Here is a 23728-nt window from a genome sequence, read left to right as displayed (position 1 = left end):
CATAGATTCAAGGCATAGTGTACAGACAAAGGTAAGGTAGGATGTGAGTACATTGGAGGTAAACCTAGGCATTGAGTAATGATGAGAGAGATATAACCACGTTTAAACCAGGTGATGTCATCGCATATGTAGGAGGTGGAACAACATGGTTGGTTAAGGCATATTGAGCAGGGCTAGAGGCTCTACAGTGAAATAAGACAGTAATCACTAACCAGAACAGTAATGGACGAGGCATATTGATATTAGAGAGAGGCATGCGTAGCCAAGTGAACATATGGGTCCAGTGAGTGGTTGGGCTGACTGGGGACACGGCGATTCAGACAGTTTGCAGTCCGATGCTAACAAGCTAACAGTTAGTAGGCCGGGGCTAAACAAGCTAGCAGTTAGCAGACCGGGTTAGCAAGCAAGCAGTTGGCAGACCGGGGCAGGCAAGCTAGCAGTTAGCAGACCGGGGCAAGCAAGCTAGCAGTTAACAGACCGGTGCTAGCAAGTTAGCCTTGGGGGTAAGTCTGTTTTTGCCTCTTCGTGCGGTGACGTCGATAGACCAGTCGTGGAATTAGTAGGGTTCCAAGTAGCTCTAGGTAGCTAGTAGGCCGAATGGGCCTTCAGCGGACGTCGCGGCTGAGGGGCCTGTTGGAGTAGAAGGGGTCCGGATATTGTAGCCCAGGAGTGAGCTTCGGTGGTAGCACAGGAGCCCTGGCCAGGCTAGCTTCAGGCTAATTGGTGCTTGCTCCGGGATGGAAACACTAGTCAGGAGTAGTCACACGGGATTGCGGTTAGCTAGTTGCGAAGATCCAGATGAAAATGTTCAGAGTTTGCGGTAGGAATCCCGGGATATGGGGGGAAAAAATTACAAATAATAATAGGTCCGTTATGCTCTGGTTTGAGTCACATTGTTCGAACTGGCGAGAGCTTTCCGAGCTAAAGGTTAGCTGATGACCGCTAGCAATGGTTTGATGACTGTTAGTTGGTAGGTAGTTAGCTGGCTAGCTTCAGTTGAGGGATTCCAGATCCGAAGTAAATAGAAATACTTTAGAAAAAAAACAGATCCACGCCACATTGGGTGAGGCGGGTTACAGGAGAGTATTTAGGAGTTGAGGTTTAGGAAAATATTTTTAAAAGATATGCGAAGAAAAAGATGTAAAAATATATAAAAAGATATACAAGGGACACGACAGGACAAAGACAAAGATGTGTGACTGCTACGCCATCTTGGATGGCCTACACTCTGGCCCACACACAATGGACTGGCAGGTAAAAGACAGAGCGACAGAGAAAAGGTACTGTACTGTTGCATCATCTCAACTCAGATAATCAAAAGACAGAGAGAAACAGCTACTGCAACACTGGCAGTCAAAGGGAGAGCAAAGTAGACAAGTGTGTGTGTATGTGAATGACTGCATATTGTGTGTGTGATCGACTGATGTTCTACACACACAATGACTACATTATCTGCAGTGAAAGCCAGTGGGGCCCGCGGAACTATTATGAAGTGCCGTTTCTGGCTGTGGGTTGCCATGGTGACACACCCAATGGTATAAGAGTGGCAGCGTTCGGAAGAGATAGGCCAGGGGATATAGCTAATAAATAGGCAATCAGGTTGATTAGTTTCATCCTGGAGGGGTTTGCGCCATTTCACACTGTCTCTGGAATTAGGGGCTTTCACAATTCTGCTTTGAGTTGAGCAAGGGAGGGTCTTGTACATGATTGCTCATGTGCCACAAGTACAAGGACGCACTCATGGACACACACACACACACACACACACACACACACACACACACACACACACACACACACACACACACACCACACACACACACACACACACACACACACACACACTGTACTCCTCTGATAATGCCTTACAGAGGTCCATTGAGGAGTTTGAATAGAGACTTTGTAGAGGTAAGAAAGGGGACACAGCAGACCCAACACACACCCTGGGTCTAAGTAGAGGCTTTAGAGAACACATAGAAGAGATGCATTACACAAGACTATAGCCCCTCCACACACACACTACAGACAGACCCAAACCCCTCCATTCATTCATCAATCACTAGAGCCTATTGGTATGTGTGGCAGACAGGAGAAAGCTCAATGGACTTCTATAGTGATTCCATTCAAACGGCTCTTCTTTAACCTATGGTAGCCTGGTATAGGCAGAATAGGGTATGGGATTGTGTTATAGTTGATGATGTGTTGAGAAGTTTTTTATTTTTATTGTCACAATAAAAAGGTGCAATGAAATGTGTTGTTTTACAGGGGTCAGCCATGGTAGTACGGCACCCCTGGAGCAAATTAGGGTTAAGTGCCTTGCTCAAGGGCACATAGACAGATATGTCACCTTGTTGGGTATTTGAACCAGCAACCTCTTTGGTTACTGGCTCAATGTTCTAACCGCTAGGCTAGAGTACAAGCCGTACTAGAGTACTTGAGCTTTTTCTTGTTGACCTGGGGTTTAGGGTTAAAGGTTAAGGTTAGGGTAAGTGGTTAAGATCAACGTTAGAGGTTAGAAAGTGCTGTACACTACATTCTCGCCAGACATCATGACAACCATGTATTTGCAAAACACACAGATGGTTTGTGTGTGTGTGTGTGTGTGTCTCTCTCTCTCTCTCTCTCTCTCTCTCTCTCTCTCTCTCTCTCGCTCCTCTATCCATCTCTGTGAAATATGGAGTCAGCTACAGTATGTTGAGATGCATTCATTCCTCAGCTCTCAGAGCGTGTGTGGAGTGTGTGTGTGTGTAGCGTGAGTGTTGAGCGTGTCCTTTCCACATCAGCACACGTGTCAGACGTGTATAAAGGCCATAACAACCCATTTATGTTGGTGTATGTTTTAGTTATGTAATGTATTGATTGTTGCTGCCTTCTTGGCCAGGTCTCCCTTGAAAAAGAGACTCTGGGTCTCAATGGACTTTTCCTGGTTAAATAAAGGTTAAATAAAAAACGTTTCCACACCTCTGACATGAACATGTGTGTGTGTTTGTGTGTGTGCCTGTGCGTGCGTGCGTGCGTGTGTGTGCTTGTAGGTGGTTGTTTTGGACTTTCATGACTGAAATGTTAAAGTATCGTCTATTTCAAACGTACTAATATCAGGTGATTTGAATGTCTGGTCACCTATTGTTTGACTGTCTTCAGCCAAATGCTGATCTTTTGCCCAATTATTGTTGCGGTATAAGGGACAGTATGGTTGTACACGTGCACACACACACGCCCCCCTCCACCCAACTATGGATCCCAGATCCAAGGACACTCTGATAATACGCACATTAATCTCCATGGCTACGGAAGTCCTTGGGCATCCTAACACAGTATAATAATATTCCATCAACATGCCCCAGGTAACGGCCACTAAGCTGCCAAGGCCAGACACTGCTATCCACCTAACACTATACAGTAAGTGCTGTTGGATTGGCTAATTAACTAGCAAATGCCAAAGCTGTAAATGTGCAGTGTAATACTAATCAATGTATTACAATGCACAAAATAGCAATTATAGTTACTGGGAATTAAGTAAAATATGCAAAAGACAAAAGAATATTATACTGAGCAATTCACTATCCACAACAGGTTGGTCGCATCATGTTATCCAATCAAGAGATCTCTTACACACTCTCCATCAGAGAGACCCTATTGGCTCAGAGCAGTGAGCCCGAAAGGTCTTCGAAGAGGTTCATTATTGCTAGAACGTGGCTTAAGCTATTTATTCATTCTTATAAAATATTGTACCCTCTGCAGTGGGGACATAGAGAAAATGTGAGCTGAGAATAAACTAGAAACAAATTAGCTGAAAGCTAATGCTTTGAATGAAGAGATTTGTTAATAAACTTGTTGAGCTGCAGACTATTTACAAAAATAACTGATTGGATTTATATACTGCTTTTCCAGATGCACAAAGTGCTTAGAACGGGGGTAAAATAGACCACTATAATCAACTCCTGATTTTTCTTTACAAATCTCTCTACCGTAATTACCAGAGACTGCTCTGATAATGACATGCAAAGTCTGCGTCCCAAATAGCACCCCATTACCTTTATAGTGGACTACCTTTGACCACAACTATAGGGCTCTGGTCAGAAGTAGTGCACTATGTAGGGAAAAGGGTGCCATTTGGGACACACCCTCTATCTACAATCCCAATTGTGCAGCTGCCAGACAGCGAGACACAAGAAACGAGAGGACACTTACTTCTTCCTGGTCTCGTATCTGCCTGTGGATCCAAGACTCTGTAGAGGATGAAAAGAGAAGATCATAATTTTGTATGTTTGAGCACGGAGCTACGAATGCATAATACAACATCAATTCATGGGAAATTCCATTCTACATAAATTGTCTCAGCAAAGTGGATCAATATTTAGCCAATAGTCCCCCCACCCTTCAGTTCCCTTAGTTTTCCTGGAAAGACCAGACGTAAAGGCTAAATGGTAAAGGTTAAATAGTAAAACAGTATGTATCTCACTGAACTAAAACTGTGATGGGAAAGCAAGACATACGTGGACTACTTCCACAGAGAATGGACGAATTAAGAAAAAGAGGAGTTGATTAATTGGAAAAGGATTCACTGAGTACAAACCAGAGATAACACGTTCAAGCAAATCCCCTTGTTTCCAACGTGGTCCCATGAAGTGAAATGTAGGGTGTAGCTATTATTCTCTTCAGATGACCTTCATACAATATTAACTGGTTTTACACTACGTGGTCAAAGGTATGTGCTCACCGAACATATCATTCCAATATCATGGGCATTAATATGGAGTTGGCTCCTACTTTTCTGGGTAGGCTTTCCACTAGCTGTTGGAACATTGCTGCGGGGACTTGCTCCCATTCACCCACAAGAGCATTAGTGAGGTGGGACACTGATGTTGGGCTATTAGGCCTGTTGGGCTAGTAGGCGTTCCAATTCATCCCAAAGGCGTTCGATGGGGCTGAGGTCAGGGCTATGTGCAGGCCAGTCAAGTTCTTCCACAAACCATTTCTGTATTGACCTTGCTTTGTGCATGTCATGCTGAAACAGGAAAGGGCCTTCCCCAAACTGTTGCAACAAAGTTGGAAGCACAGAATCGTCTAGAATGTCATTATATGCTGTAGCGTTAAGATTTCTCTTCACTGGAACTAACGGGCCTAGGCCGAATCATGAACAACATCCCCAGACCATTATTCCACTGAACTTTACAGTTGGCCTATGCATTCAGGCATGCAGTCTTCCCTGTGGCTCAGTTGGTAGAGCATGGTGTTTGCAATGCCAGCATGGTGTGTGCAACGCCAGGGTTGGGGGTTAGATTCCCACGGGGGGCCAGTACAAAAAAAAAAAAAAGAAATGTATGCATTCACTACTGTAAGTCGCTCTGGATAAGAGCGTCTGCTAAATGACTAAAATGTAAAATGTAGCGTTCTCCTGTCATCTGCCAAACCCAGATTAGTTTGTCGGACTGCTAGATGGTCAAGTGTGATTCATCACTCCAGAGAATGTGTTTCCACTGCTCCAGAGTCCAATGGCGGAGAGCTTTACAACACTCCAGCTGACGCTTGGCATTATGCATGGTGATATTAGGCTTGTGTGGCTGCTCAGCCATGGAAACCCATTTCATGAAGCTCCTGACGAACAGTTATTGTGCTGACATTGCTCCAGAGGCAGTTTGGAACTCAGTAGTGAGTGTTGCAACTGAGGACAGACTATTTTTACGCGCTACAAGCGGTCCCGTTCTGTGAGCTTGTGTGGCCTACCACTTCGAGGCTTAGCTGTTGTTGCTCCTAAACGTTTCCACTTCACAATAAGAGCACCGATAATTGACCGGGGCAGCTCTAGCAGGGCAGAAATTTGACAAACTGACTTGTTGGAAAGGTGGCATCCTATGACAATGCCATGTTGAAAGTCACTGAGGTCTTCAGTAAGGCCATTCTACTGCCAATGTTTGTCTATGGAGAATGCAAGCCGGGGTGCTCGATTTTATATACCTGTCAGAAACGGGTGTGGATGAAATAGCCGAATCCACTAATTTGAAGGGGTGTCCACATGCTTTTATATATACAGTGCATTCAGAAAGTATTCAAACCCCTTTCCATTTTCCACATTTTGTTATGTTACAGCCTTATTCTCAATCTACACACAATACCTCATAATGAAATATTGAAAACAGGTCTTAGAAATAAATAAAAAAATTCTAAACAGAAATACCTTATTTACATAAGTATTCAGACCCTTTGCTATGAGACACGAAATTGAGCTCAGGTGCATCCTGTTTCCATTGATCATCTTTGAGATCTTTCCAGAACTTAATTGGAGTCCAGCTGTGGTTAAATTCAAATGAACAGACATGATTTGGAAAGGTCCCACAGTTGACAGTGCATGTCAGAGCAAAAACCAAGTCATGAGGTCAAATTAATTGTCCATAGAGCTCTGAGACAGGATTGTGTCGAGGCACAGATCTGGGGAAGGGTACCAAAACATTTATGCAGCATTGAAGGACCCCAAGAAGACAGTGGCATCCATCATTCTTAAATGGAAGAAGTTTGAACCAACAAGACTCTTCCTAGAGCTGGCCGCCCGGCCAAACTGAACAATCGCGGAAGAAGGGCCTTGGTCATGGAGGTGAACAAGAACCCAATGGTCACTCTGACAGAGCTCCAGAGTTCCTCTGTGGAGATGAGAGAACATTCCAGAAGGACAACCATCTCTGCAGCACTCCACCAATCAGGCCTTTATGGTAGAGTGGCCAGACGGAAGCCACTCCTCAGTAAAAGTAACATGACAGCCCACTTGGAGTTTTCCAAAAGAAGAAACAAGATTCTCTGGTCTGACAAAACCAAGATTGAACTCTTTGGCCTCAATGTCAAGTGTCACGTCTGGAGGAATCCTGGCACCATCCCTACGGTGAAGCATGGTGATGGCAGCATCATGCTGTGGGGATGTTTTTCAGCGGCAGGGACTGGGAGACTAGTTAGGATCGAGGGAAAGATGAACGGTGCAAAGTACAGAGATCCTTGATGAAAACCTGCTCCAGAGCGCTCAGGACCTCAGACTGGGGTAAAGGTTCACCTTCCTACAGTTCAACGACCCTTAGCACACAGCCAAGACAATGTGGGAGTGGCTTCGGGACAAGTCTCTGAATGTCCTTGAGTGGCCCAGGCAGAGCCCGGTCTTGAACATCTCTAGAGAGACCTGAAAACAGCTGTGCAGTGACGCTCCCCATCCAACCTGACAGAGATTGAGAGGATCTGCAGAAAATAATTGGAGAAACTCCCCAAAAACAGGTGGGCCAAGCTTGTAGCGTCATACCCAAGAAGACTCGAGGCTGTAATCGCTGCAAAAGGTGCTTAGACAAAGTACTGAGTAAAGAGTCTGAATACTTAAGTAAATGTTATATCAGATTTTTTATTTGTATAAATTTGCAAAAATTTCTAAAAACCTGTTTTTGCTTTGTCATTATTGTGTGTAGATTGATGAGGGGGGAAACAATTTTATCAATTTTAGAATAAGGCTGTAACATAACAAAATGTGGAAAAAGTCAAGGGGTGTGAATACTTTCCGAATGTAGGTTTACTGAGAAAGCTCAAGGGTTTCTATGGTTTTATATGGCTATAGAACAAACTAGTTTCCTTGTATTCAGTTATTGCTGACGACATCACTGTACACTATACAGTATTTCAATTAAAGAACACGTTCCAAGAAACAATTCATTACACAAACACACACACCCTCCAATTGAAGAAAGACATTTTCCAAGAAACAATCATGCACTAATGCACTGGTGGCAGGGGGTAAATGCTCTGTTGTCGTAACAACGTGGCAGAATGCTGAGGGAAAATGACTATCATTATAGCTGTTTGTACGTTACGCTGACTTTAATAAACAGAAAAGACACAACCTTACTTCTCGAAACAGGGATTTCTATTACAAGATGGACAACGACATTCAATTTAATTTTATTATATCACATTCTATTCACCTCTCTTCTATTTAAGTAATAAGGCTAGAGTGTGTGTAGTATATGGTCAATATACCACGGCTAAGGGCTGCTCTTAAGAACGACGCAACGCGGAGTGCCTGGATACAGTCGTTAGCCATGCTATATTGGCCATATCTCACAAACCCAGAGGTGCCTTATTGCTATTATAAACTGTTTACCAACGTAATTAGAGCAGTAAAAATAATTGTTTTGTCATACGTGGTATGTGGTCTGATATACCATGGCTGTCAGCCAATCAGATTTCAGGGCTCGAACCACCCAGATTACAATCTGTTTTATTCCAGTGCCTTCTCTGATGTGTTTCAGTGTGCTGTGTTGTACCAGTGTGTTTGAGCAGCAGTATAATGGATGTGCAGTGTTCTCTTTGTATGGACAGATTCTGTGTCTCCTGCCAGCTCTAAAATGAGACTATCGCTCATCAAACCACTACATGAGAAGAGTGGGAGCTGTAAGCATCACATACACACCCAGAGACAAAACACAAACACACACACACGCAGGCACACACGCACACACACAGGAGACAGTCGTGACTCTGAAATCATCCAAACACTCAATGCCCTCTCACATCGCTGTCGGCTACATGTCCCTGCGCAGTCTGATGGGAAACTGGTAAGTAATAAATAACCTAACAACACAGATAATACTTTATTGAAAGAAATCAAAATGTTCTATTTATAAAACTCTAGGCGGTTGTACTCCGGGAATGCCTGCAGGGCACATGTAACATAGGTCAACATATCTGTCGCTCTCTTTTTTCCCTCGCTCTTTCTCCCATGTTCTTTCTCCTTGCAAAGCCTTGAAGCTCCCTGGAGTGGAATATGGTCTATTCTTCTCCCGGGGTAAGACTATTCAGAGTATGGCTAGTTGAGATGGTGTCAGCAGCAACTAGCAGCCAGGGCCGGCTCTTGTGTACCTCATAATGGAGTGGTTCTAACCAGAATAAGAACAACGTCCTCCTGTTCGTGGTAATGCATCAACAACCAGGGCTCCTGTTCGTGGTAATGCATCAACAACCAGGGCTCCTGTTCGTGGTAATGCATCAACAACCAGGGCTCCTGTTCGTGGTAATGCATCAACAACCAGGGCTCCTGTTCGTGGTAATGCATCAACAACCAGGGCTCCTGTTCGTGGTAATGCATCAACAACCAGGGCTCCTGTTCGTGGTAATGCATCAACAACCAGGGCTCCTGTTCGTGGTAATGCATCAACAACCAGGGCTCCTGTTCGTGGTAATGCATCAACAACCAGGGCTCCTGTTCGTGGTAATGCATCAACAACCAGGGCTCCTGTTCGTGGTAATGCATCAACAACCAGGGCTCCTGTTCGTGGTAATGCATCAACAACCAGGGCTCCTGTTCGTGGTAATGCATAAACAACCAGGGCTCCTGTGAGGTCTGCACATGTTCTCAACTCGTGCTGTTGTGTAAAGACGCTACCTATCCACCTTTTGTCCTAGGAGCGAACATTTCTTCATGGTCATAGTTCCCTCACAATGAACAATTTCTTTTATCAGGCCATGTGCTTTGGAAAATGTTAAGTGTATTGGACAGCTTGTATTACAGCCTCCATCTGTCCGTCTGTCGAAACAGGTTATAGTGCAGAGCTACAGCAGGAGCATACCTAAACAGGTGTTGTCCGTCTGTCCATCTGTTCCAGCTAAAGGTAGAGCTAGGTGTGCATACTAAAACAGCCCATAGGTAATGTTGTCCATCTGTCTGTCTGTCCCAGTGGAGGTATAGCGCTACCTCTGCATTCTGAAGTGAAAGGGAGGGACATTTATACCCCAAGTGTCCCTATGCTGTTCAATAATAAACCACTTTGAGCACTTAAAATTCCCCTTTCAATTAAATCCATTATAATTTACATTATAAAGCAATTACATGCATCGCACACTGTATACCAGGGTCAGAAATAAGCCTGCCCATAAGACACACTCCACTGAATCAATAAAGAGGATGTCATTCTCATACGTAGTTTTTTAGTGCATTCTATTCCCTATGGGCCCTGGTCAAAAGTATTGCACCATTATGGGTTATTATACAGAAGTGGTGCAAATTGGGTGTTCCATTTTTATTTAATTTTTTTCACCAAACTAACTTTCAGCACACGTCTTCCTGAACTGTATGTCACATAGACATGATACTACTCACACACTTTGTTTGTATTGCATATTTGAAATACTTACGTGAATTCCTTAACACCCCACAACATGTGTCACTACCGAAACATAGTGAAAAAGGTGCAATAAAGGTAAAACAATGCACAGTAGTGACCATTTTGATTAACTTTCTATTACAGATTCATTGTAGAAATTGAATTTGCATACATAAAAATACAAATATGTAAAAGTAAGGTTTTTAGCCTGATTTCAAAACATTTACATTTCCTTTAGAGAAAATGTATCTCTATAATAGTTCTCTGTAAAATGTAAAATGTTGATTGTATGAATTGGAAACTTGTTGACTGACTGAATTATGTTGTTAAATGTTTAAATGTTTACTTTATCTATCTTTATTTTGGCAAAATAACAGGTGTTTTGGTGTCAAGTATCAATCATAGTGATAAATGGAGGACTCTAGATGAATATAACTCAATTTAGAAAAGACATGGCCATTGATGGCATTTAAAAGTAGTGAACTAGGTGGGGATTCCTACAGTGAGGGGAAAAAAGTATTTGATCCCCTGCTGTTTTTGTACGTTTGCCCACAGACAAAGAAATGATCAGTCTATAATTTTAATGGTAGGTTTATTTGAACAGTGAGAGATAGAATAACAACAAAAATATCCAGAAAAACGCATGTCAAAAATGTCATAAATTGATTTGCATTTTAATGAGGGAAATAAGTATTTGACCCCTCTGCAAAACATGACTTAGTACTTGGTGGCAAAACCCTTGTTGGCAATCACAGAGGTCAGACGTTTCTTGTAGTTGGCCACCAGGTTTGCACACAACTCAGGAGGGATTTTGTCCCACTCCTCTTTGCAGATCTTCTCCAAGTCATTAAGGTTTTGAGGCTGACGTTTGGCAACTCGAACCTCCACAGATTTTCTATGGGATTAAGGTCTGGAGACTGGCTAGGCCACTACAGGACCTTAATGTGCTTCTTCTTGAGCCACTCCTTTGTTGCCTTGGCCGTGTGTTTTTGGTCGTTGTCATGCTGGAATACCCACCCTCGACCCATTTTCAATGGCCTGGCTGAGGGAAAGAGGTTCTCACCCAAGATTTGACGGTACATGGCCCCGTCCATCGTCCCTTTGATGAGGTGAAGTTGTCCTGTCCCCTTAGCAGAAAAACACCCCCAAAGCATAATGTTTCCACCTCCATGTTTGACGGTGGGGATGGTGTTCTTGGGGTCACAGGCAGCATTCCTCCTCCAAACACGGCGAGTTGAGTTGATGCCAAAGAGCTCCATTTTGGTCTCATCTGACCACAACACTTTCACCCAGTTGTCCTCTGAATCATTCAGATGTTCATTGGCAAACTTCAGACGGCATGTATATGTGCTTTCTTGAGCAGGGGGACCTTGCGGGCGCTGCAGGATTTCAGTCCTTCACAGGGTAGTGTGTTACCAATTGTTTTCTTGGTGACTATGGTCCCAGCTGCCTTGAGATCATTGACAAGATCCCTCCGTGTAGTTCTGGGCAGATTCCTCACCGTTCTCATGATCACTGCAACTCCACGAGGTGAGATCTTGCATGGAGCCCCAGGCCGAGGGAGATTGACAGTTCTTTTGTGTTTCTTCCATTTGCGAATAATCGCACCAACTGTTGTCACCTTCTCACCAAGCTGCTTGGCGATGGTCTTGTAGCCCATTCCAGCCTTGTGTAGGTCTACAATCTTGTCCCTGACAACCTTGGAGAGCTCTTTGGTCTTGGCCATGGTGGAGAGTTTGGAATCTGATTGATTGATTGCTTCTGTGGACAGGTGTCTTTTATACAGGTAATAAACTGAGATTAGGAGCACTCCCTTTAAGAGTGTGCTCCTAATCTCAGCTCGTTACCAGTATAAAAGACACCTGGGAGCCAGAAATCTTTCTGATTGAGAGGGGGTCAAATACTTATTTCCCTCATTAAAATGCTAATCTATTTATAACATTTTTGACATGCGTTTTTCTGGATTTTTTTGTTATTGTTCTGTCTCTCACTGTTCAAATAAACCTACCATTAAAATTATAGACTGATCATTTCTTTGTCAGTGGGCAAACGTACAAAATAAGCAGGGGATCAAATACTTTTTCCCCCTCACTGTATAGGTTGAGAGTGATCAGCCAATGATCATAGAGCAGGGATGGGCAACTCCAGTCCTCGGGGACCGGAGTGGTGTCACACTTTTTCCCTGTCCCTTGCAAACACAGCTGATTAAACTAATTGCATTCTAAACGGAAGATTATGATTAATTGATTATTGGAGTCAGGTGTTTTTAGCTGGAGCTGGGGAAAAAGTGTGACACTGATCAGGCCCCCCGAGGACTGGAGTTGCCCATCGCTGTCATACTGCATTGTCTTCTTCAAATTGAGCTGCCTTTGGTTTGTAAACCAAAGGCTAAGGTAATATCCACGAGCCAAGACCAAGATTTATACCGGGACATTGGTCCCAAGATCCAGTCCAAGACCCAGTGAGTTTAGACCATGACAAGTTAAAACCAAATGTATGTGGTCTTGTGTGGTCTCAAGACCAAGACGTCAAGAGTCCATGGGCCCTTTTTTAAATTGTAAGAAACTCAAGTAGAGTAAACTCGAATACAGTACAGTAGAACACAGTACAGTAGAGCACAGTCAAGTACAGTAGAGCGCAGTCCAGTAGAGTAGAGCGCAGTACAGTAGAGCACAGTCAAGTACAGTAGAGCACAGTCAAGTACAGTAGAGCACAGTCAAGTACAGTAGAGCACAGTACTAGAGCACAGTACAGTAGAGCACAGTCCAGTAGAGCACAGTCCAGTAGAGTAGAGCACAGTACAGTAGAGCACAGTCAAGTACAGTAGAGCACAGTACAGTAGAGTAGAGCACAGTACAGTTGGGTATAGTAGAGCACAGTACAGTAGAGCACAGTACAGTAGAGTAGAGCACAGTACAGTAGAGCACAGTCAAGTACAGTAGAGCACAGTACAGTAGAGCACAGTCAAGTACAGTAGAGCACAGTACTAGAGCACAGTACAGTAGAGCACAGTCAAGTACAGTAGAGCACAGTACAGTAGGGTATAGTAGAGCACAGTACAGTAGAGCAGTGATTCCCAACCTTTTTTTAAATTCTTGATGGATATAACATTTTGCGCCACACCTACAATTTCCCTTCTCATTTATTTAGTGGTAATGACCATCTCATCTAATCTGCAAATAATACATTTTTGTGTGACAGGCTTTTTACAGATAAAATAGGGTTTATTTCAAAATGTAGCTTTCATAGTTCCTAAATTTGTGTGAACTCTTTTAAGAGCGTCCCACAAATCTGTGCCAGAATTATTATTTTTTAGCTCCGGTAAAATAGGTCTTTAGTTTTGAACAGTTTGTGCTAGAGAAGAGCTACACTACATGCTCGTCGAACATCTCATTCCAAAATCATAGGCATTAATATGGAGTTGGTCCCCCCTTTGCTGCTATAACAGCCTCCACTCTTCTGAGAAAGCTTTCCACTAGATGTTGGAACATTGCGAGGACTTGCTTCCATTCAGCCACAAGAGCATTAGCAATGTCGGCCACTGATATTGGGCAATTAGACCTGGCTTGCAGTTTGTGTTCCAATTCCTGCAAAAGGTGTTCAATGGGGTTGAGGTCAGAGCTCTGTGTAAGTCAGTCAAGTTCTTGCTCACCGATCTCGACAAACCATTTCTATATGGACCTCGCTTTGTCTACGGGGGCATTGTCATGCTGAAACAGTAAAGGGCCTTCCCCAGACTGTTGCCACATAGTTAGACGCACAGAATTGTCTAGAATGCCATTGTATACTGTAGCGTTAACATTTCCCTTCACTGGAACTAAGGGGCCTAGATCGAACCATGAAAAACAGCCCCAGAAAATTATTCCTCCTCCACCTAACTTTACAGTTGTCACTATGCATTCAGGCTGGTAGCATTCTGGCATCCACCAAACCCAGATTCGTCCGTCAGACTGCCAATGATGAAGCATGACTCTATGGCACGTTACTAAAGTGTCAGCCATTGTTGCCATTAATGCTAGTTAGTGCTAGTTTGACCACCAGAGGGCATCTTTGAAAAGCATTTGACTGTTTTTAATATTGGCTGTACTAGAGAATTTAAAACCTTTTTGTAAGAACATAGGATATGGGATTCATTTTAAGAAATGTAGCTTAATTAATTTGATTAATATTATGGTGTTTCTATTCCAAGAAAAATGAAAAATGAAACCCGCAAAAACCTGAGAAAAAAATCCAACCAGGAAGTGGATTGTAGTTTTTCAAGACTGGGCCTATTCAGTATACAGTGACTTAGAGTTCAATTTGCACTTCCTAAGACTTCCACTAGATGTCAACAGTCTTTAGAACGTGTTTCAGGCTTTTGCAGGCAAGAGAGAGCGAACAAGACCTCCTGGAGTCTGATGACCGAGAGAATGACAGGCCACAATTACGCGCATTCACGTGAGGAGGTAGCTGTGTTCCATAACATTTTTGAAGACATTGGAATAGTCCGGTTGGAATATTACTGAAGTTTTACGTTAAAAAGGCCCTAAAGATTGATGTTTTACAATGTTTGACATGTTTCAACTAACGTAAATATAACTTTTTGTCGTGAAATTTTCGGCGCGCTTCCTACATTTGGAGTATCTTACTGAACGCGCAAACAACAAGGAGGTATTTGGACATCAATTATGGACTTTATCGAACAAAACAACATTTATTGTGGACCTGGGATTCCTGGAAGTGCCTTCTGATGAAGATCATCAAAGGTAAGTGAATATTTATAATGCCATTTATGATTTTAGATGACTCCAAAATGGCAGGTATCTGTATTGCCTGGTGTATTTTTCTGAGCGCAGTACTCAGATTATTGCAAAGTGTGCTTTCCCCGTGAAGCTTTTTTGAAATCTGTCACAGCGGTTGCATAAAGGAGATGTTCATCTATAATTCTTTGAATAACAGTTTAATATTTTAGAAACGTTTATGATGAGTATTTTTGTAAATTGTTGTGCTGATTCACTGGCAGTATTGGAGGCCAAATATTTTCTGAACATCACGCGCCAATGTAAAATGCTGTTTTTGGATATAAATATGAACTTTATCGAACAAAACATACATGTATTGTATAACATAATGTCCTAGGAGTGTCATCTGATGAAGATCGTCAAAGGTTAGTGCTTCATTTCGCTGTGTTTTGGGCTTTATTGACACATGTCCTTGCTTGGAAAATGGCTGTGTGATTATTTTTGTCTATGTACTCTCCTAACATAATCTAATGTTTTGCTTTCGCTGTAAAGCCTTTTTGAAATCGGACAATGTGGTTACATCAAGGAGACGTGTATCTTTAAAATGGTGTAAAATAGTGGTATGTTTGAGAAAGTTGAATTATGACGACATTGTGTTGTTTTTGAATTTGCCGCCCTGATATTTCCCTGGCTGTGTCCCGCAGGTGGGACGCTGGAGTCCCGCAGGTGGGACGCTGGAGTCCCACCTAGCCCATAGAAGTTAGACTACCGATAGATCAGTGTTCAAACTCCCCCTTGTGATAGCGTGGTGCAATGACAAAATGCCACCATCTACCACTAATGGTAGCAGGCATAAGCTCAAAACTTTTAAAGGAATAACCACTGTATGGCTAAGTCCAGAGCCATATATTAAGAAATAAATGACTCTTGCTAAGGCTAATCAGTCTTGCCTGTGCTAATGGTTTTCACAGACGAAGTTAAATGAATCCTACAGACGAAGAACCGTATATGTGACATTTTTCAAAAAAAACGAGATATACATGAAAAATCATTATTGGACACCCTTTTTCTATAGTGAACCGGTTTCACAAGCTTTCCACGCGCTAATTAACAATATGTTTAAATTTAAAGATAGGCTCTCGTGGAATAACCGTTTATGTGCACCACTCAGAATGGACGGACAAGCGCACAACTTTTCTGTTGCTGATGAAAATCACCGAAATGTGGGAAAGAAACGTAAAACAAAACTAAAAGAATGGAAAGACAGGCAAAGGAAGATCTTACGGGATGCGGGAAAACCCTATACAAATCGTAAGGGTCAAGAAAAAACTGGGAAAAGCTGTCCAAAAGAGGTATGTGGAAGAACCGTATATCAAACAATCAAGCTAGCTAGCTATAGAGTACAGTAACTAACATGTATGTTCTGGGTTGTCTAATTTGTAACTATAGAGAAAACATATTAGCTAAAGTTCGTTGGCTACTAACTTATACATTATCGTTACAAATGTTATTGCTAGATTATAGAAGAAACATAGCTAGCTACTTTTTGTCCATCCACCGGATGATTCGACATGGCTACAGTAGCTAGCTAGTTATATGTAACGTTACACTGTATCCTGCAGGGAAGAGCGTGTTCCACGACGTGCAGAAAGGATTGTGGAAAGTTGATTGATGAGCGCAAGCTGCATCTGTTCAACAGTTTCTACACTGTCCCATACGAGAAACAACAAGCACAACCAGCAAAACCATTCAAGGTGATGAGGATGCAATGTGAAGACTTCAGTCACCTCCCAGATTCTGTTCTCAAGCGACCAGCTGGACTACAGATCACTTCAGTGAGGTGGTTAAAAGTCACATGTATTGCACAGAGAATAGTTTACTAACATCCCATCAACATGCAACATGTTGTTCTAACAATAAAATATCCTAATGATTCCCTTTTTTTATTCATTACAATATACATCTCTGTCACCACATTTAGCATCAACTCTAAGCAGTTAATACTTATTTACTGCTGTCACCTCAGTACAGAAGGACGTTTCTTGCCTTTAGCATGGGTTTAACGCAATTCAAAACTTAATTGCAGATCATAGTGTTAAACGCAAAGAGAATGGTTTTCTGAACGTTTTGTAATATTGACCTTAGGGACCTGCATAATGGACATGCATATTGGCACATCACATTGATCCATATTTGATATGTACAAGTTGTACTTCTTTTGATTGAATTAATTTAATTGTATTCTATTTTTGTAGTTATTCTATGGTATGTTCACATTGAGGGCTTCATTTTAAATGAGACTAAGATTTCATGACTCAACTTTTAAGAAAAGTCATCGGTGCTAAAGTTGATAGACCACCTTTAAATGAACCTCCATTAAATGAATTAACTACATATTGCATTTAAGTTATTTACATGAAGGGCATCTGTACTTGAAAGTACTTAAAACATCATATCAGGTATTAAAAAAGGACATCTTACAAGTGTCATGCAAAATGTCACATATACTGTTCTTCCACAAACTGAAATCATCACTGGAGATATACTGTTCTTCCACATTCTAAAAATTAAAACGGCAATAAAAAAAGTATTTTTTTAAATAACAAAAAAATATCAATTGTTGTTGGAAGAAATGAGTATGGTGAATTATTTGTCAACCATAAAACACCCAATGTGGTACACACAATGAATAATATAAAAATAACTGATTATCTTAAAATGGAAAAATTGTCACATATATGGTTCTTCGTCTGTAGGATTCAAATGATACAAATGACTTTGCTTGTGATGCACGCCCCTCAAATTATACAAATGTAACAGCCTTACCGAACTGGACTTTAAACAACGATATAGATGTAACCATGATCTATTCAATGTATTATCTGAGCGGAACTGGTGCACCCAGGGCAAAATTCCATGTGCATTCCACATGTCACATTTGTAAGTGAGTTTTCAAAAAAACTATCAAGAGAAAAAGTTTAGGAAAAGTTTTGCCGCACACCTGAGAGTTCCTCAAGGCACTGTTGGGAACCACTGGAGTAGAGTACAGCACCTTATAGACATCGATGTTTTAGACAAATAAATGTCAATGTTTGTGCTCTTGGATGGTTGGAGCTCCCCTGCTGGCTATGCATCTGCGGCCCCCCTTTTGACAGCTCTCTGATCAATTCCTCCACGAAGCTTTATAAAATGTCAAAAAAAATCATAATTAAGTGGGGTCTCAACTTACTCTTGCGACTTTTGGAATGACGCACAACTGTCTATTTAAAGGTCCCACAGTTGGCAGTGCATGTCAGAGCAAAAACAAAGCCATGAGGTCGAAGGAATTGTCCGTAGAGCTCCGAGACAGAATTGTGTCGAGACACAGATCTGGGGAAAATGTCTGCAGCATTGAAGGTTCCCAAGAACACAGTGGCCTCCATCATTCTTAAATGGAAGAAGTTTGGAACCACCAAGACTCTTCTTAGAGCTGGCCGCCCAGCCAAACTGAGCAATTGGGGGAGAAGGGCCTTGGTCAGGGAGGTGACCAAGAACCCGATGGTCACTCTGACAGGGCTCTAGAGTTCCTCTGTGGAGATGGGAGAACCTTCCAGAAGGCCAACCATCTCTGCAGCACTTCACCAATCAGGCCTTTATGGTAGAGTGGCCAGACAGAAGCAACTTCTCAGTAAAAGGCACATGACAGCCCGCTTGGAGTTGGCTAAAAGGTACCTAAACAACTCTCAGACAACGAGAAACAATATTCTCTGGTCTGATGAAACCAAGATTTAACTATTTGGCCTGAATGCCAAGGGTCACATCTGGAGGAAACCTGGCACCATCCCTAGAGTGAAGCATGGTGGTGGCAGCATCATGCTGTGGGGATGCTTTTCAGCAGCCGGGACTGGGAGACTAGTCAGGATCGAGGGAAAGATGAACGGAGCAAAGTACATAAAGATCCTTGATGAAAATCTGCTCCAGAGCGCTCAGGACCTTAGACTGGGTTCTCCTTCCAACAGTGCCTTGACACAATCCTGTCTCTGAGCTCTACGGACAAATCCTTTGACCTCATGGCTTGGTTTTTGCTCCAATATGCACTGTCAACTGTGGGACCTTATTTGGACAGGTGTGTGCTTTTCCAAATCATGACCAATTAATTGAATTTACATCAGGTGGACTCCAATCAAGTTGTAGAAACATCTCAAGGATGATCAATGGAAACAGGATGCACCTGAGCTCAATTTAGAGTCTCATAGCAAAGGGTCTGAATACTTATGTAAGTAAGGTATTTCTGTTTTTTGTTTTTAATAAATGTTTTTCGCTTCATCGTTATGGGGTATTGTGTGTAGATTGATGAGGGTTTTTATTTAATTAATCAATTTTAGAATAAGGCTGTAACATAAGAAAATGTGGAAAAAGTCAAGGGGTCTGAATACTTACCGAATGCACTGTAAATTATATTTCAGTGTTTTATTTTTGATACTTTTACAAAAATTTCTACAAACCTGTTTTTGCTTTGTCATTATGGGGTATTGTATGTAGATTGATGAGGGGAAAAACTGCGTAATACATTTTAGAATAAGGCTGTAACGTAACAAAATGTGGAAAAGGTCAAGGGGTCTGAATACTTTCCAAATGCACTGTATATCTCTATGATGTCAATTGTTTTGGTTTCGATTTGGAAAATGTTGACTTATTTTAGACATTAAAGAATCCCCATAGCTAACATATGGCTGGCTATGTCATTTGCACAGATGTACATCCCAGCAAACACATGTTTTTGTCCCAAAACCATACCATACACATTTCTTGACACATTAGATGTCGGTAGTGACACTTCTTAAAAATCCCATCACCTGGTGATATCTGTAGGGGTGTGGTTTAAGGCACATTCATTCCACAGTCTTGTAATGTTTGTGTTTCGGTAGTTACATCAAAAGGTGGGACAGCATAGTTTTGAGAAAGATGTTTAAAAATAAACAAAATAACTAATTAAATCAGTATCGTTCAATGTAATAATAGAGCAACAAGCTGTTCTATTAAAATAATAGTGTTAAATCATGAATTGCTTCACGTTTAGGAGTCCATGTTGGGGACAGCCACCTCTCAATAGAAATGTGTATAAACAATGACTTTGTACTATATTAATTTAATATATTTCTTATTGCCTTGGATTGAAAGTAAATGTCCTAAGTTCGGAGACTTAACAGGAGACTTAAATAGTTTTTTTGTGGTGGGACTGCAATTTACACCACTTCTGTAGAATCACCCATATAGGTAATAGGGTTCCATTTGAAACAGCCCCCTGACTAGCGTGTTGATATTTGGTGAATGTCATTCTCTCTCTAGGCTGCTCTGTTCTGCTGTCCTGTCGCTTTAATGTCTGAGGTTCTCTCAGTCTGCTAATTCAGTCACTGTGAGTGTGTGTGCACGTGCGTGCGTGCGTGTGCAAGGCAACAGATAGCAATGCAACGGACTGCTTCAGGTTCACCTCCTACAGCTCTGTAATTACTGAGGACAGAGATAGAACCATGACCTTTACTGGAAGGGGAGAATTGAAAGAGAGAGAGTGTTCTTTTCACTTTTGTTTATTATCTATTTAACTTGGGGAGAGAGTGAGAGAGAGATGGGAGAGAGAGAGTGAGAGAGAGATGGGAGAAAGAGTGAAAGAGGTCGGAGAGAGAGGTGGGAGAGAGAGAGATGGGAAAGAGAGGTGGAAGAGAGAGGCGGGAGAGAGAGGTGGGAGAGAGAGGTGGGAGAAAGCAGGAGAGAAAGAGGTGGGAGAGAAAGAGGTGGGAAAGAGATAGTGGGAGAGAGAACGAGATGGGATAGAGAGACAGAAAGAGAGAGAGAAAGATGTGGGAGAGAGAGTAGGGAGAGAGAAAGACGTGGGAGAGAGAAAGAACGAGGTGGGAGAGAGAGAGATGGGGGAGAGAGAGACAGAGATGGGAAAGACGGAGAGAAAGAGAGGTGGGAGAGAAAGAGAGGCCGGAGAGAGATAGGTGTGAGACAGAGGTGGGAGAGAAAGAGGGAGGGGTGGGAGTGTGTGTGAGAGAAAGAGAGGTGGGAGAGAAAGAGAGGCCGGAGAGAGATAGGTGTGAGACAGAGAGGTGGGAGAGAAAGAGGGAGGGGTGGGAGTGTGTGTGAGAGAGAGAGGGGTGGGAGAGAGAGAGAATGAGATAAAGGCATCATTACATTTAATTGACTTGAATTCACAGACACAGAAAATCTATATATTATGGATATCATGAACTGCTTAGTTTAAATAATCTGTTTAAGTGGGAAATTGCCTGGCGCCCAGCAGGAGAGGTGTTGGCAGGCTGTGATACACTAGCTGATCCATACATAACACTTTTACTACTGTAGTATCTTTCATCTGTGGTTTCCATAAATAAATAAAAACGGAAAAAAATGTCACCACAGGCCTGATGGAAACAGCTAATTTGTTGGTAAACTTTGCAAATGTTGACAAAGCAAAATACGGTAGACAAGGTGGGATAATGTTTTTTGTTGGTGAAATAGATTATGCAAAAATTGCGGGGAAATTGCTTTTAATGTGCAAATATTGACATAATAACCATCTTGTCGAGGTAAACTTGGAGTCACACGATGCTATGTTGTGTGCTCCTCCCACTGTGACTTGGAAAAGCACGCACAGTTTACTATGCTACAGATGAAATAAGTTAAGAACTTCACAGGGTGGTGAAAGTGCACGGTGATGAGCTTGATGCTCCTTTCCAATAAACATTGAGGGTCTTGATTTGTATGGTGATGACATGATGGTAGGTGCCTGGCTGCGAGTTGACAAATAACAACAATCCTGCGCCTATCCATGACCTCATCATGTACCCTCCACACTGTATCTGCAAGCTGTTGGCTAGAGTGCACATGCCAAGACCAGAGTGGGCACATTTGCTGTTTATTGAAGACTTTTTTCTGCCAAAACCTTTGACAGAGATACAAACAAGATGGACACACTTAGAAACGTTTCTTTAAAAGTTTTACAACTAGGTGCTTTTTATGTGAACTACGTCATGACGCGCAGCTTTGTATCTGCAACAAGTTTGTTTGATAGAAACTAAAATAAAAGCAGATTTATTAATGATCCCCATTTGGATCCCCCAGTTCCTGCCAAGGCAGCAGCTACTCTTCCTGGGGTCCAGCAACATTAAGGCAGTTATATACAATAACAAATATTACATGACATAACATTTCATAACACTTTTCACAACACATTAAGTGTGTTCCCTCAGGCCACTATTCTACTACCACATATCTACAATACAAAATGTATGTATATGTGTGTGTAGAGTGCGTGTGTAATCACGTGAATATGTATAAGTGTGTGTGTGTGTGTGTGTGTGTGTGTGTGTGTGTGTGTGTGTCTTCACAGTCCCTGCTGTGGTGTATTTTATATTTTTAAAATCTAATTCTACTGCTTGCATCAGTTACCTGACGTGGAATAGAGTTCCATGTAGTCATGGCTATGTGGTACTGTGTGCCTCCCATAGTCTGTAAGAGACCTCTGCTGTGTACCGGAAATCCCCAAAAGTCCTCACAAGGATAGTAAAACAAGGTACTCTTTCCCTCTTTGGCGCTTTTCCCACATCCCAATGAGGACAAAGGTTGTTTTATGCTTAGGGTTTAGGTTTAGGGTTACAACTGGGGTTAGGGATATCAATAGGGGTTAGGGCTTAAGGTTAGGGGCTGGGGAAAAAGGATTTTCAATGGAAATCAATTTTAGGTCCCCACAAGGATAGTAAAACATATGCTGTATGTGTTTGAGTGTGTGGCTGCATGCATACGTATGTGCATGCGTGTGTTCATCCTAACAGTGCTCTCTCTGTAGGGTAAGAACACTACCTAAGGGCCCTTGGCCATCCCCTGGGAACTCTCTCATACAGTAATGTACCCTACGGCCCTGTACAACTACATCTAGACAGGCTACTGCTTCTCATCAAGCCAGCTGTCAAGCCAGCTGTCAAGCCTGTCTCTCCCTACTCATGAGCTGATGGGTGGGTGAGCTGAATGTTTTAACATACTGTACCTTAGAGGTCTCATGCTGTTGTAAAGACAAGTAATAATACTCCTAAGCTAAAGCGTACAAACTGTAGGTATGCACAATGTGATATATATTTTTTTAAATGGCACTATACGTATTATATTATAGAATTATACTGAGCAAAAATATAAACGCAACATGCAACAATTTCAAAGATGTTACTGAGTTACAGCTCATATAGGGAAATCAGTCAATTTAAATACATTCATTAGGCCCTAATCTATGGATTTCACATGACTAAGAATACAGATATGCATCTGTTGGTCACAGAAACCTTTAAAGAAAAGTAGGGGTGTGGATCAGAAAACCACTGAGTATCTGGTGTGACCACCATTTGCTTCATGCAGCGCGACACATCTCCTTTACATAGAGTTGGTCAGGCTGTTGATTGTGGCCGTGGAATGTTGTCCCACTCCTCTTCAATGACTGTGCGAAGTTTCTGGATATTGGCAGGAACTGGGACACGTTGTCGTACACATCCACATCATCCCAAACATGCTCAATGGGTGTCATGTCTGGTGAGTAAGCAGGCAGGGTAAGAACTGGGACATTTTCAGCTTCCCGGAATTGTATGCAGATCCTTGCGACATGGGGCCGAGCATTATCATGCTGAAACGTGAGGTGGCATCTGTTGAATTGTGTTGTGTGACAAAACTGCACATTTTAGAGTGGCTTTTTTTGTCCCCAGCACAAAATGCACCTGTGTAATGATCATGCTGGTTAATCAGCTTCTTGATATGCCACACCAGTCAGGTGTATGGATTATCTTGGCAAAGGAGAAATGCTCACTAACAGGGATGCAAACAAATTTGTGTAAAACATTTGAGAGAAATTTGCTT

General features: G+C 42.2%; 1 protein-coding gene and 1 long non-coding RNA gene across 4 annotated transcripts in view; one reads left to right on the top strand and one right to left on the bottom strand.

The window, feature by feature from the left end:
• ankfn1a (ankyrin repeat and fibronectin type III domain containing 1a) overlaps positions 1 to 23728 on the bottom strand; it is a 234714-nt gene that overhangs the window by 147738 nt on the left and 63248 nt on the right. For all 3 annotated transcript variants that reach the window (XM_045723336.2, XM_014212988.3, XM_045723338.2), the window contains exon 6: positions 4192 to 4229. In XM_045723336.2, coding sequence (XP_045579292.1) covers positions 4192 to 4229 — 38 coding nt within the window. The remainder of the gene's footprint in view (positions 1 to 4191; positions 4230 to 23728) is intronic.
• On the top strand, positions 15571 to 16783 carry LOC145858624 (uncharacterized). Its single transcript, XR_014379089.1, has 2 exons — positions 15571 to 16200; positions 16471 to 16783. It is a non-coding gene; the product is annotated as an uncharacterized LOC145858624 (long non-coding RNA).

Source organism: Salmo salar, chromosome 01 (genome assembly GCF_965601325.2).
Source record: "Salmo salar chromosome 01, fSalSal1, whole genome shotgun sequence".
NCBI lineage: Eukaryota > Metazoa > Chordata > Actinopteri > Salmoniformes > Salmonidae > Salmo > Salmo salar.
This window is presented reverse-complemented; position numbering and strand designations above follow the sequence as displayed.